Source organism: Diorhabda sublineata, chromosome 10, assembly GCF_026230105.1.
Source record: "Diorhabda sublineata isolate icDioSubl1.1 chromosome 10, icDioSubl1.1, whole genome shotgun sequence".
NCBI lineage: Eukaryota > Metazoa > Arthropoda > Insecta > Coleoptera > Chrysomelidae > Diorhabda > Diorhabda sublineata.
Window position 1 is genome coordinate 8,833,221 of NC_079483.1, and position 14,213 is coordinate 8,847,433.

The 14,213-nt window shown below is 31.9% G+C and overlaps 2 protein-coding genes and 1 long non-coding RNA gene across 10 annotated transcripts; 2 read left to right on the top strand and 1 right to left on the bottom strand.

Moving 5' to 3' along the window:
• Window positions 1-65: 65 nt before the first annotated feature.
• On the top strand, window positions 66-2,192 carry LOC130449982 (uncharacterized). The gene is made up of 4 exons (XR_008910520.1): window positions 66-373; window positions 442-538; window positions 600-1,117; window positions 1,285-2,192. It is a non-coding gene; the product is annotated as an uncharacterized LOC130449982 (long non-coding RNA).
• A 1,480-nt stretch (window positions 2,193-3,672) lies between these two features.
• On the bottom strand, window positions 3,673-7,745 carry LOC130449980 (syntaxin-17). 4 transcript variants are annotated; one of them, XR_008910519.1, is made up of 5 exons: window positions 7,258-7,741; window positions 6,932-7,127; window positions 6,521-6,836; window positions 3,940-5,575; window positions 3,673-3,811 (listed from the first exon to the last, which is right to left on the bottom strand). XR_008910519.1 is itself a non-coding variant. In XM_056788140.1 (4 exons), the coding sequence occupies exons 1-4, from the start codon at window positions 7,390-7,392 to the stop codon at window positions 5,438-5,440; spliced, it is 762 nt and encodes a 253-aa protein (XP_056644118.1). In that variant the 5' UTR covers window positions 7,393-7,745; the 3' UTR covers window positions 3,673-5,437. The 4 variants fall into 4 exon arrangements, 3 of the variants coding, with proteins under 3 accessions (XP_056644118.1, XP_056644117.1, XP_056644120.1); XM_056788140.1 differs by having other exon boundaries at window positions 3,673-5,552; window positions 7,258-7,745; XM_056788139.1 differs by having other exon boundaries at window positions 3,673-5,575.
• A 38-nt stretch (window positions 7,746-7,783) lies between these two features.
• LOC130449976 (serine/arginine repetitive matrix protein 1-like) lies at window positions 7,784-13,879 on the top strand. 5 transcript variants are annotated; one of them, XM_056788117.1, is made up of 10 exons: window positions 7,803-7,844; window positions 7,997-8,048; window positions 8,154-8,243; window positions 8,299-8,421; window positions 8,477-8,647; window positions 9,253-9,731; window positions 9,789-10,247; window positions 10,473-10,667; window positions 10,742-12,085; window positions 12,317-13,879. In XM_056788117.1, exons 2-10 carry the CDS (start codon window positions 8,037-8,039, stop codon window positions 12,330-12,332), a joined length of 2,889 nt encoding a protein of 962 aa, XP_056644095.1. In that variant the 5' UTR covers window positions 7,803-7,844; window positions 7,997-8,036; the 3' UTR covers window positions 12,333-13,879. The 5 variants fall into 5 exon arrangements, with proteins under 5 accessions (XP_056644096.1, XP_056644098.1, XP_056644095.1 ...); XM_056788119.1 differs by having other exon boundaries at window positions 8,172-8,243; XM_056788118.1 differs by having other exon boundaries at window positions 7,784-8,048; window positions 8,172-8,243.
• Window positions 13,880-14,213: the final 334 nt, after the last annotated feature.

Genomic DNA, 14,213 nt, shown 5'->3' on the forward strand with positions numbered 1-14,213 from the left:
ATAATCTTGTTGATTGACTATGTTCTTGTAGTTCTTCACAACGAGATTAGGCGTAATATAACATCATGAAAAAGAAGAAAATTAATTGCATGTATAGACGTACATTTCAAGTTATATTATCAACCTCATTTATATATATGATAAATCAAACAGCAGTACATTGATATAATACGGAAAGTTTCATGAATTTATAAGAATCCTTATATTTATTTAAAAACTCTAACCTAGAATAAACAGCCTAAGTCTGACGTCACAGAGACGGGCGGAGCTTATACCGACTTTTCGTGGTTTATGTGATAAAATAAGTCTTTTCAGTTGAATATTTTGTTGAAGGAACGTACTATTTAAGAGGTTTTTATCAGTTTTTCCCTAGGTGAGTTAATTTAACATATTAATTCTGCTTTAAAACTTGTTGAGTTTATGTCTATTTTATTTTTGCAGTACCTTTTTGTTTGTTTGGACTTTGACTCTGATTTTCAGGTAATCAGAGGGGAAGTATTTGCTAGTATGAAAAGCAAAAGCTACAAGGTATCTATAGGTAGGTATATATGCCTTTGTTAATGTAATATTGAATTAATCCCGTAATAATTTTATTGTAGTGTTGGCATTAAAGAAGCCACCTGTACTTGTCCCAGGGGTATAAAATGCCATCACATTGCGGCGTTGGCACTTTTTGGGCATTACAATATATCTGTAACAGATAAAGCGTGTGCATGGAAGGCACTACCTAAACCGAAGGTTGGGCCAGTGAAATCTGCAGAAGAGCTTTATCCACCAAAGCTCTATATCTCTTGAGGTGGGGTACCAGAATCATCAATCAACAGAACGGCTACACAGCTTTGGAAATACTGTTGGTTTTACCTGACTATTAAACAAGGAATCAATAAATTTGGTGGAAAATGGATTTCTGGTAATTGAAGAAATAATTTCTTCTAAGGACTTTTTGGAGGCCACAGATAAACTAACTGTGTTGCTGATCAGCTAATAAAAGAAATCTTTATCACCACCATTGGCCAGGTGACAAATGAAAAATGGTACCTTGCAAGAAAATTTAGATTAACTATTAGCAACTTTAGGAGAAACAGATTCCCAATGAGTTTGTTCAACACGCTCTTAGGTGAGTAATGAATCATAAATTTATTACATAGTTTAGTCATAGTTGTTATCAATAATTTGCTTATTGAGCCTCTAAGATTGATTTTTCAAAAATTTTATGTAGCATTTCCTTACTTTAGTTTAATTTGACGTACATTTTTTATTATAATCAATTCATTATTTTTCCAGGTGAATACAATTTGGATGGTATCAAAGCAATCTAGTGGATGTAAAACTCATGAAAAAGATGCTCTAGATCATTTGAAGCAGATTTATAATTTAAATGTTCGACCAACTGGAGTATAGCTTACAAATTCAGGACTTCTTGGTGCTAGACCTGATGGAATAATTGATGAAGAAGAAGCCATTGTAGAAGTGAAATGAATATTCTTTCAGAAATGATCAGTTGTCCGAAAAATTGAGGAATTTTAATAAATATATAGTTTTTTATGACGATGAGGGTAACTTGATCTTAAATACAAGTCACAATTATTATCACCAAATTCAAGGAGCTTTACATATTTTAAAAAACAAAAAATGTTACTTATGTATTTATACCTTGAAGGAAAGTTGTTAGACAATTAAATAAAAATTTTTGACATGTTTTTCAATGTGATTTTAGGTTATTCTACAGTGTTAGCTGATATAGTATACAGTTGGAAAAATCTTTACTATTTATTTTAGACTGAAAAGCCACTCTATACAAATTTTTGTTTGCTGAGGATATCAGAAAATTATGTTTTTTTAATATAAATGCACAATGCCATTTTGTCAATAAAGATTTTTGAAACAAAGTTTAGCTATTTTAAATTGCTGTATTGAATACACTATAGTTGAGTGATTTTTTTTCTGTACACAAAACTTGTAAAATGAACTAAAACACTGCTTGTGGCTTAATAATTTATTTGATGATTGTAAAGACTGTAGTCTACTGATAAGAAATCAAATTGTATTTGTTCACTTTATGAAAATTGTGGTTGGATTTACAGGCTTTTATTAGATTAGAAAAACAGTATTATTACTTTTAACAATAATTGTATTATATCGAGTCATTTATAAATTAAGTAAAATCTAAATATACATTTTTAAAATAAAAACTCCTAAACTTTTTACAAAAAAATGAATAAGGAAATATATTGCTATAATAAAAAATATTTAAAACTCAAAATTATAATATGTCGTACTTTGGCTCAACTCTATACGGTTAATCAATTCAGTTCACATTAAACAGCATAACCTACAGTATAGATCCTATCAATAATACTTCTCAACTTCTTTAATTGGGGGATATTACAAGTTTGTGAGGGCTGCACACAGTTGAAAGATGATTGAAATTTGTGATATATAATATGATGGAACTTGTTACAAAATATTTATAACACTTTATTCTCGTGATGGCCAGTTCTACATGAATTCGAGCCTTTGCAATTTGCTGAATTTCATATACTTGGGATTCTGTAAACTGTAGTTTTGTTTAAAATTGAGGTATATTTAATGATACTCCTGCATGGAGAAGGTCCTTAATTAAGAAACCTTTATCTGCTAATATCAAATCTCCAGCCACCATCTGATCTAGAATCTTACTCTCCTTAACAATTTTTTTATCAGATGTAGACCCTGGATAAGCCTTGCTAACAAAAGTGATTACACCATTTGGTGCAACAACTACCAACATTCTCTGTGTCTCAGTGTTTGTATGAACTGTATGTCTATCTTTGATTTTACGTGCTTGCTGGAACTGCTAAATAAATTTCGGTGCAATCCAAAATTATCCTACAATTTTTAAAATTCGTAAAAGCAATAGGGAGGCAGGCCTGATTCCGTTGTCTTGATGGTATAATTTTTTATCAAATTATTTAAAAGGACTTCATGTAGAGCATAAATCCACGTCATTATAATATTGGTTACTGTAGCTGTACTACAACTAAATCTAATACTCAAATCTTCGTGTGAAAGATTAAGTTGATTAATTTTAGGAATGATCTGAATATTCCATCCAGAATATTTTAATTTAATGCTGTCCATTGGTTCAAAAAGAACCATGAATAGCTCATTGGTTGGAATATCAGTATACATTAGTACATGAGCATCTTTGTTCTTCACAATTTCATAGCTGAACCTTGTTGATAACTTTTCCAGCTTCTCAGTTAATTCAACCACCTGCTGTCACAAAAAGTAATTCTCGGCATCTTGAAATGCAGATGACAGACTCAGGAGTGAAGCATCAAGTTTAATTTGAGTCACTTCATGATCTCGCTTTGAAGACCCTGGCAGTAGTTTGGTTGAAGGTCCTGGTAGTGGCTCAATTGAAGGTCCTGGTAGTGGCTCGGACACAAGATTTTTTACAGTTCGCTTCCTAAAAAATAGAGGTTTATTAGACTAATGGACTTTCTGCAACAAAATGCATACCTTTTTTCTGATGATTTTATATTAAACTTCTTCTGAATACTGAAATCAAATACAGTTGGCCCATTCTTTTTTACTTTATTTAAAAAGTGACCATCGCACACTTTTCTTCTGTAAATAAATAAATTTAAAACATAAATCTTTGAAAAGTGAATGTTATCATTCTTTTACCTTATGAGAGAAATCCATCTATTCCTCTCGGTCCTTTTTTTGGGAATCGAAAAAATTTACATGGATGCTTTGAACTGTAATGTTTACAGTCTGGAACAAAGCACAAACACATTCTGAAGCAGTCCTAGATTTTAAAAACCTAAAAATTAACTTATTTAAACTCGAAAACTCATGACTATTAGTAGATGACAGAGATTAACAACAAAAATAAAATAGACATAACCTCAACAAGTTTTAAAGCAAAATTAATATGTTAAATTAACTCACTTGGGGAAAAACTAAGAAAAAGCTCTTAAATAGTACGTTCCATCAACAATATATTCAACTGAAAAGTCTTATTTTATCACATAAACCTCGAAAACACTAAATGAAAATTGCTCATGGGCATTTACCATTATTCACAAAATTGTTTGGAGTCTTTACAAGCTTCGCCCGTCTCTGTGACGTCAAGACTTAGGCTGTCTATTGTTTGTTGAAACCATTTTGTAATTTTTTTCCTAAAGGTATAAATCTATGTAAGTTGACTCTACATTCATTAAAATAATAGCGGAAACTTGGAAAAATAATTATATCATATGTATCAATTAATTATTTGTTAACTTGATATCGTCAAAACCAAGAACAACAAATTCTGACTCAATCGGTTGTGCAATAAATTTGACAACCGTTTGGGATCAACAAAATGAACAGGTGATTAAGGAATGCTGACTCCAGTAAAGTAATGATATATATGTACTTAATTATTAACAAGAAATTATAAAAATTGTCGAACTTACCTGGATCAAATTGATTATCACTTTTAATCATTTTTTCAGGTAATATTTGTTATTGAATTTCTTAAAATTCACTTTCATACTATTGTTGATATAAACCTTGTTTACAAAAATGTAGTTTTTGGGATTAACGTTCACATTAATTAATTCCCTTATCAAACCTCTTTGTAACATCCCCTTTCATAAATAACCGATACGAGTGTGCTTTATCAGTGGTAAAACGAGAATTTATTTTATCTGCATAGAATATTCTTATATTTGAACGTATACAAAATAATAGTTTTATTCTGAAATATATGGCCTGATAATCGTAATACGAAAATATTATTCTCAATGTAGCGGTTTGAGATTGTCCTCTCAGTGTTTTCTTATGCACTTTTCGTCAATTAATACTTCTCGAAGGTTTTATTTAAACATTTCTCGTGTCAAACTCATAATTAGGGAAATTAAAAAAAATAAAACATTTGGGAAAATATTTTTCTTAGTGTAGTAATTTGAGCTTGTTTTCTCAGTGTAATATGTTGCATTTTTAGTCTGGATAAATTGTACCTGTTGAATTCATAATTTGTGAAATTAAAAAATTGTGATAAATGAAAATAAAACATTAGATACTTTTTTGAAATATTTTATTGTGTAAATCAACATTTCAATGCAACTTGGCTATAAAGTGGAAAGTTTTTCAAAATAAACACATTCTTAAATAATTTCTTATTATGTACATTTGTTTAAGAGGTGCACCAATGTGATAAAAAGGTCTCAGAACAAACTATCCATTACAAGTCATGATTAATTAAGATCAGAGAAACGATACAATAATTATTATTGATGAAAAATTGTTGTTATATAAAAATAAAACCCAATCTCAGTAATAAATAAAAGTCTATTAACACAAAAGACACTGTCACATATCTTTTTTCCCCGCATCCTCATCCTGACTCGACCCTTGTTCAATTCCTTGACATTCTTGATCCAAATGTTTCTTTTTGAACCATCTACCACCAGTGTAGCCAGCTATTGCGCAAGCTACCGCCGCCGCTCCTCCTACCTTTAGACCCGCTACGAGACCAATGGGGCCACCAATCATGCCACCTAAAAAAGCCCCTGTAACTGGATACGCTACAGCTTTTAATCTAGAAATCAAAAACCCTCAGTTAGGGTGGAATGTACCCCGGAGTCAAACTAGTGAAAAAGCGATGAAGAATGTTGTTCAAAAAAAGTTTATATATGAATTTGTAGTTAGATATTTTCTTCTGTAATTCCAAACTATAAAGTCTTACGGAGATGTCTATACCAAAATTATTATAATAATTAATGTGGTTAACAAATATGAAGAAACTATTAACAACAGTCTCAAGTACAAGAAAAACGGTTCAGAAGGAAACTGATATATCGAGAATTCCTCAAATCTGTCTACTACAAGTTTGCAAAAAGCCAAAGAGATCAATAAGTGCTTTTTGTGTGTATTCAATAAAAAAGACATCAAATAATCGTGTGCAATATGTGCTGTAGCTGTGAGCTGTAGATTTATTTTTACATGAAGAAATTATGAAACTTTCATTTCATGTATTATAAGAAAGTGTTGAAACATTTGACACCTGTTTATTTGAGGGGAAAACTTGTTTTTACGTGAAAAAATACATAATATAATTGTTAACCATGCTTTGGGATAAATATTTTATCTTTTTTGGGTTTTTGTAATTATTTAATCAATTTATAATTGAGACTCTATGAAGTTCTTTATCAGGCCAATAAAGATAGTTAATTATCATTATTCATATATCTAATATATAATTCATAGAAAAGAGAACTAAAATCAAGAAAAATTATAACAAAAAAGCATAAAAAAATTATACGGTGAACCGAAATCAAAAAGTTCAATAAGGGGAAAATAGACAATATTCTAAAACTACAATTGATCCTAAATATTATAAAAAAATGTAATAAAAGAAATTAAAATAAAATATAATTAATATAAACTTGACTGTTCAATATGTTGAATTGTGATTATTAAGCAAGTGTGTGTGTTATAACTTTGGAGTACATGCCCACCGTGATGTTAATACAAGTTAACTTACTTATGAGCTTTTGCCAAAGTCCTTGTTCCTTCGATAACATTCTGTTGTGTATTATCTACATCGTTTGATATTTGATTCACTACATCCGCCTGATTTACTACCATTTCATTCAAATTTTTGTAGATATCATTTAAATCTTGAACGTCTTTATGAATATTTTCAACTTTATTCAGTTGTTCTTCCCTTTGTTTCAATTTAATTTCTTCTATTGTTTGTTGCATTTGAATTTGGGAAGTTCCTTCGAAGGGTTCTAAGTTTTCTTTTTCTAATTCTACGTTTTGTCTTTCGATGACTTGATTAACGGTTTTTTCTAATTCTATCAATAAATATATGTATATATATATATATATATATATATATATATATATATATATATATATATATAAACCTTTTATAAACTTGTCTACATACCTGTATAACCAGTAATCAAATTTAAAATTATTTTTCTCAATGATAATGTTTCCATATCAAATTTATCTAGATCTTCATCTTCCACTTGGGTCCTTAATGTATCTAACTCATACATTAAGTTTCTTAATTGTTTCACATTTCTTTTTTTCTCTTTTATTTCTTTTTCTAGCTGTTCGTAATTATTTAAAGCCAATAACTGAAAGTATTTGTCTTATAACAAACGATAAACAAAAACAAATCCACCAATATATGAGAAACTTGAAAATATTAATATTATAGATAAATACTAATCAAAATTATTGTTAATATTTACGATTTTATCTCACCTTTTTTATAGATGATTTATATTGTTGGTACACATTTTGATGATGAGGTATAACATCTTCTGTAAATTTTGCTAAAGGTACCTCAATTATTTTATACGGTTGTTTATTAATAACAAAATTTAGAGCATCTGCCATTGTTCAGTTTATATATTCATTATGTAAATAAATTTTTATTCAATATATTTAATAAACAAAGAATTTTACGCTTTAATCTATAGAACTAAACTTTATGTTTTGACAAGATAATAGAAGGTTTTTATATAACACCAATGTATAAAATAAGCTCTCTATAGCACTACAGTGCAAACTTCATTAAAGTTTAATATAAAAAATTAATAGTAAATTGTAATTACCATACTTTAATATGAAAATAATTATAATAAAATTATTAACCAGAGTTTCGTTGAGTTTTTAATTGCGTTTTTTCATATTTACTTCCTTTATACTTATATAAAGCCATAAAGCTATATCATTAGTTCTTAAAAAAATATTTATGTTGGTACCACTTAAATTCAATTACTGAGTCAATTCGATGTGTGATCTCCGCCATTTTATAAAGTAGCGTCAATGGAGACATTACATCCGAGGTAGGAAGTTGTATTTTTGAGATAATTTGATCATTTGTTTAGTGTATGGTTTAGTGCATACCGAAAAAAAGTCATTTTAAGAAGTAGTCCGAAAGGATGAAAGAACCTAATTAATAATTTTGCTTTATATACAAATGCGTTAAAAATTGTAGGTTCTAGGATTTTATTCAATAGATTTTAACGTGCTGCGACATGATGTATACGGTAAGTGAAAACTATAAATATATTCAACTTATTATACTTTTTATTAGAAAAATATTTAGTGAAAATTATTTTATTCTTTAAATGAATGGATATTTTTATATTAAGGGTACCAATACCGATCAGGATAACCGGTTCAGCGATAAGGAGAAAAAACTTCTCAGACAAATGAAATTCAATCCTTGTTTGAATCAACAGGTAAGTTATTAAGATAATATAATCGAAAGAATATTTTGAAATTCGTTGTTTGCAGGTGGATATGACCAAAATTAATCTGGAGGTTATTAAACCTTGGATTTCGGATAAGTTGACAGAAATGCTTAATGTGGATGATGATGTGGTTATTAATTTCGTTTATAATCAACTCGACGAAAAGGTAAGACGTTTTTATCTTTGCCAAATAATTTTTATCTTACTTATGTATTTTTTAGTTTCCAGATCCGAAAAAAATGCAGATCAATCTAACAGGGTTTTTGCAAAGTAAACACGCAATGGAATTCATGGCAGAATTATGGGCGCTTCTTTTATCTGCGCAAGAAAACGCCTCTGGAATACCGGAATCTCTTATCAATTTGAAAAGAGAAGAATTAGCAAAATTGAAGGTATTTACATTTATTTATCTGTTGTCCTAATTTACTTTACTTAGTTCTTATGTTTATCTGCCCTTACAGGTGTAAGAAGTGAGTTTCTTTTTCTTAGAGTCTTTATTTCAAAATATAAAAACAGCACAAGAATGACTTAATAATGGCATAAAAAATGAAATTATGGAACTTCTACGACATTGGTTCCCATTCTATTTTGTTTTATAGACCAATTTCAAAATTTTTCTGGATCAGGTGGATTGCAGCTACATTACTACCAAAAGTTACAGTCTTTGAGCTTCTTAAAATATTATCTGCTTATATTGATAGAAGTCAACATAACACTTTGAACCGCTTTGAGAATCACGGTTCTAGATAGTCAAGACACAATCTATTGGCTCGAATGTACCAAGCATTTTGAGCTTGTGTGAAAAGTGATAATTAAAACAGTAGCTTTTATTGCAAATTTAGATTTATTAAAATGTCATTAGTCACTTCTGAATAACTTTTTTTAATCTCTGCCTTTTGTGTTTGATTCTTGTCTTGTAGTTGATCTGCAAGGGTTTTTAGGGATTTGTTTTTTGTTATCAAGTTGATTACCATTTTTTTAACAAATAAATTTTCAGTTAAAGGAGGAAAAAGATCAAGAAAAAGAACGAGATAGGGAAAAGGCAGATAAGGATCGAAAATATCGTGACAGATCGAGATCCAGACGTACGAGATCCCGATCGAGAAATCGCAAAAGTTCCAGAGACAGAGACCGTTCGGGTCGCAACAAGGATAAGAAATCCAAAAGTAGGGATCGCAAGTCGCGTAGTCGAGACCGAAAATCTCGCAGTTTGGACAAGAAATCGAGAAGTAGGGAAAGAAAATCGAGAAGTCGAGATAGGAAATCGAGAAGCAGAAGCGGCGATCAAATACCGAGAAAGAAATCGACTAGTAGATCAAGAGAGAGGATACAAAAATCTAGAAGTAGAGATGGTTTAACTAGAAGCAGATCTCCTTCGTTGAATAAGGAAGATACATCGAGGAAAAACGGAAACGCCAGTCCAGATGCTGTAATGAACGGTAGAGACGATTCCGAACCTTTAGACAAACAATCTAGGTATGTATTAACATTATAATAAATATTAAAATTTCATATTTCTATTGATTTAAACAGCAGCTCGACTACCACTCTTCCGGTATCCAAACTACAAGCCAAGTTGATGTCCCTAGCCGAAAACAAGAAAGTATCCCGTTCGAGATCGAGAACCAGGAGTAGAACCCGTTCGAAATCACGCAGTCGACCGCCACGATCGAAATCGAGATCTAAATCCAGATCGTCGAGTCGTTCTTTCAAAGGTAGAAGATCAAGATCGGCGTCGAAAGGTCCTAAAGAAAAAAGAAGATCGAGATCGAGTTCAGGATCTAAAGAAAATTTCGAAATTAGGAAGAAGGAAGACAGCGTACAGAAGAAGAGACATTATAGATCGAATAAGGATAGTTCCGATAGCGAAGTTGACGCTAAAAGGAAAAGATCCAGATCTAAATCTCCCAGGAGGAAGGACAGTCCAAGAATTAAGAAGAGGAGTACGTCTAGGAGGCGGTCTGTTAGTAGACGAAGGAGTTTATCCAGAAGGTGGGCTTTTTTGTATATATATATATATTTTTTTTATTAAAAATGGTTATCTTAATGCATGATTGAAACCGAGAGCTGTTTAATTTCATGTTTGTCATTATATCTAACATTTCAGGTTGTTTAACGAAGAAATTTTATTTTTCTTGTTTGAGTTTTCCTTATTATAATCAATATTATAGTTTATTTTATAAATCCTTCAAATTACAGATAGATTTTTACTTCCAGACGAAGTCCTTCCCGAGGTAGAAGAAGTGCCAGTAGAGATAGAAGAAGACGCAGTCCTTCGAGACGTATAAGTCCCCGAAGGGCACCGGGACCTAGACGAAGTTACAGCCGTAGAAGTAGAAGTCGTCGTAGAGCTACAAGTAGACCAAGGAGAAATAGTCCTAGAAGGCGATCTAGAAGTCTCAGCAGAAACAGGTCGGTAAATCACCATCCTTAAAAGAATTACATTTAAATATAATAATTTATTTATATAAAAAAATAATTTGTAGGTTCAGACGTAGTAGAAGTCGAAATAGGAATACCTATCGAAGACCTTCTCCATCGAGAGACAGAAGATTGTCCAGGGACCGTGATCGAAGATCTCGATCTAGGAAACGATCTCGTGATCGAACTAGCGTTAGAAGAAGATCCCCACCTCGAGAACGAGACAGATCAAGACCAGAAAGACCGAGTCCTAGTCCACAAAAGAGAGACGACAGAAGAATGGATAGTCGCAATCAAAGACCTCAAAGAAAGGACGAAAGAGCCCCAGAACCGCCACCGAGAAAAGTAGAAGAAGCTAGAAGAAGAATAGAAGAAGAGATACACCGTCACGAGAAAAAAGAACGAGAAGAAGGTGAGAAGAGGAGAAAAGCAGAAGCTGCCGCAGCCGCCGCAGCAGAAGCCGCGAGAATGAAAGAAAAGGATCGAGAAAAGGAGAGGAAGAAATCTAGAAGCGTCAGTCCCGAAGAGAATTATCCTATACCGCCGCACGGACCGCCGAGGTATTCCAGAAGTTTATCAAGAACCCCATCGCCTTTCATCAAAGCACACGAATTTCCACCGAAAACAGGTAAAGCTATCAGCGGTAAAGAAGACAAGAAGAAATCTCACAAAGAAAAAATCGAATTGAAGCCGAAGAAAATCGTCAAGAAACCGCCCAAGAGTGAAACGGAATCGTCCAGCGAATCCGATAGCGAAGAAGAAATCAGAAAGGACAAGAGAAAAGTAAAAGTGAAGAAACGTTCCAAGAGAAGGGCGTCTAGTAGCAGCGAAAGCGAAGACGAACGCTCTTCTAGGGAAATGGAAATAAAAAAGAAGAAGGATAAGAAGAGACGCGACAGCAGCGAAGAAAAATCTTCAAAGAAACGCCACCAGAGTTCCGATTCCGAAGAAGATAAGAAATTGAAGAAGAAACGTCGATCGGCGAGCTCGGAAAAACCGAAGAAATCATCAAAGAAGGATTCCAGCGATAGCGACGTACCGAAAAAAAAGAAACGACAAGACAGCTCCGACGATTCCGATAAGGAAAGATCAAAGAGACACAAGAAAGAAAAGGACAACAGTTCATCGGACAGCGACGACGATTCGACCAAAAAGAAGAAACACAAAAAAAAGGTATCGAAATCGGGAAGCGATTCCGAAGACGAAATAGAAATTAAGAAAAAGAAGAGGGACAAGAAGCACAAGAAGAAGAAGAAGCATTCTAAGAAACACAAAAAACACAAGAAGAAGAAACAGGACAGCGACGATTCGGACAACAGCGAATCCGAAGTCGTGAACGAAGATGAGAAAAAGTTGAGGGAAAAAGCATTGAAATCGATGAAGAGGCAAAATTCTAGCGATAAGTCTGAGTAAGTTTCATTAAAAATATAGATTAACAGAAAAATGAAAAAAAAACATAATGTATATTTATAATTGGTAAAAACATTTAATTTAATCAACTGTACGTTGTGTCAATTGAATTAATTGAATGATATAATAATAATAATATATAAATAAACGGTTTGTGTATCGTGAAAAGTCTTTTTCTTCTTCTACTACTTTTGTTTTGGTTATTAATGTGTGTATGTATGTACCAATAGGCAGGTTGTTGGCTGAGGACTATATCGTCTGAGCACCTGCCACATATCCAGAACGTATTGTCCAGCCGATCCAAATATTCCCCCCGTTTATTTTCAACGAAAAAAAACGGTTCCAGCTCCGAATCAGGAATCGATAATAATCAACGGTAACGTATGTATTATACATTTTTACTCTACTGGTTATTTATTTATTTAATCAACAGGGATTCCCCTAAATTGTGTTTATTTTAAATATATTTAACACCCAACAGGAATGGTCGAAATCTTGCAGACAAGCAAAAAAAAATTCCTTTCTAAAGCCGGCCACACACAGACCAAGTGACTCGAATTTTTTTATTTAATCTTTGTTTGAGGTAGCAGATTTTCTTTTTCATCGTTTTTCCTTCATATTTCTTCTTTATCATTTGTCGTTTCTCTAAGTGACCTTTTTTTCCAGAAATCAATTTTTTATATAATTTTTTCAACTGATCGTGTGTGACCGCTCTAACTGTACCACATCACTGTGGATTTAACTTTTTTTCCCAGAAATTATTTTTTTTTATAAAATTTTCCTAATTGTTATAATTGAACGTGTGTCGCACTGCACCATATTACAGTAGTTTCAACTGTTTTTCTCTCTTTGAAATCACTTTTCCATAATTTTTTTTACTGAACGTGTATGACCGACTTAGATGAACCACTACACCGAGGCTACAACGTTTTTTCCAGAAAAATCGATGTTTGTACAAAAATTTCTGTTTTTTGACTGGACTACTAAACGATCGTGTGTGATCAACCCAACTGTACTACAAAGTCAAGGCTTCAATGTTAATATTAAATATCTCCTTATATAACTAAACGTGTGTGGGTTACCTTAACTGTACCACATCGCCGAAGTTTCAACTTTTTTCCCCCACAAATTAATGTTTATATAAAATTTTTACAGTTTTTCTAACTGAACGTGTGTGGCCAGCCTTAAGTAAGCCAGAAAACCACGGATTCAACTTCGTTTTTCCTATAAATGAATCAACGTGTGGTCCTAACTGTACCACAAAACCGTGGTTTTTTTCAACTGAACGTGTGTGGTTACCCTAACTGAACGACATCCCAGAAATCATTTTTTTTTATACATCTCTTACGCCTCTCTGACTGAACGTATGTGGATAGACTAACTGTACCAGAAAACCGTGAATTCAATCTCGTTTTTTTCAAACATTATTTTTCTCAAAGTGACCATACACTGAACGTGTGCTATCACCCTAACTATACGACAACACAATTTTTCAAGTTTTTCTAACTTGACGTTTGTTACCGCTCTATCTGTACTACATCATTATGGATTGAACTTTTTTTTAATACAAAAATCAATATTAACATTAAATTATTCCTTTTTTGGGTGGATTTAAGTTTTTCCCAGGAATGATATTTTTATCGATATTTTCAAAGTAAACGTGTGTGGTCTGCCTAACCATACTTCAAATTTCAACAATGGTAAGTTTCTAACCTAATTTTATGTGCGTCTTAAATAAGTCGCATTAACATCGATAATAAGATGTTGGAAAAATAAAATCATTTCAAAAAGTATCTTTTGTTTTATTTTCGTTCCCTAAATTTTTTAATTTTCCCAAATTATAAATTTGACTCTAGGAATATTTGAGCAAAATCATCGAGAAGCATTAATTGACGAAAAGTGCAACAGAATACACTGAGATAACAAGCTCAAATTACTACACTAAGAAAAATATTTTCATATAACTAATATAAATTTATATAGGGTGGAAAGAAAATAGTATTTCGTATACGTTCGATCATAAAAATGATGTATTATGTACTTAAAATACTCGCATTTTCACTGATAAGAATTAATATGTATATTAATTAAAAAATCTGCATTCCTGTCATTGATAAAAGTGGTGAA

Excerpts from the sequence above, each read along its gene's own strand:
- LOC130449980 (XM_056788139.1), bottom strand. The coding sequence starts at position 7,392 with ATGGCAGATGCTCTAAATTTTGTTATTAATAAACAACCGTATAAAATA. Across the intron at positions 7,128-7,257 it reads ATAAATCATCTATAAAAAAG|TTATTGGCTTTAAATAATTA; the intron begins GTGAGATAAAAT and ends AAATACTTTCAG. Across the intron at positions 6,837-6,931 it reads TTTGATTACTGGTTATACAG|AATTAGAAAAAACCGTTAAT; the intron begins GTATGTAGACAA and ends ATTTATTGATAG.
- LOC130449976 (XM_056788116.1), top strand. Across the intron at positions 8,422-8,476 it reads ATAATCAACTCGACGAAAAG|TTTCCAGATCCGAAAAAAAT; the intron begins GTAAGACGTTTT and ends TGTATTTTTTAG. Across the intron at positions 10,668-10,741 it reads AGAAGTCTCAGCAGAAACAG|GTTCAGACGTAGTAGAAGTC; the intron begins GTCGGTAAATCA and ends AATAATTTGTAG.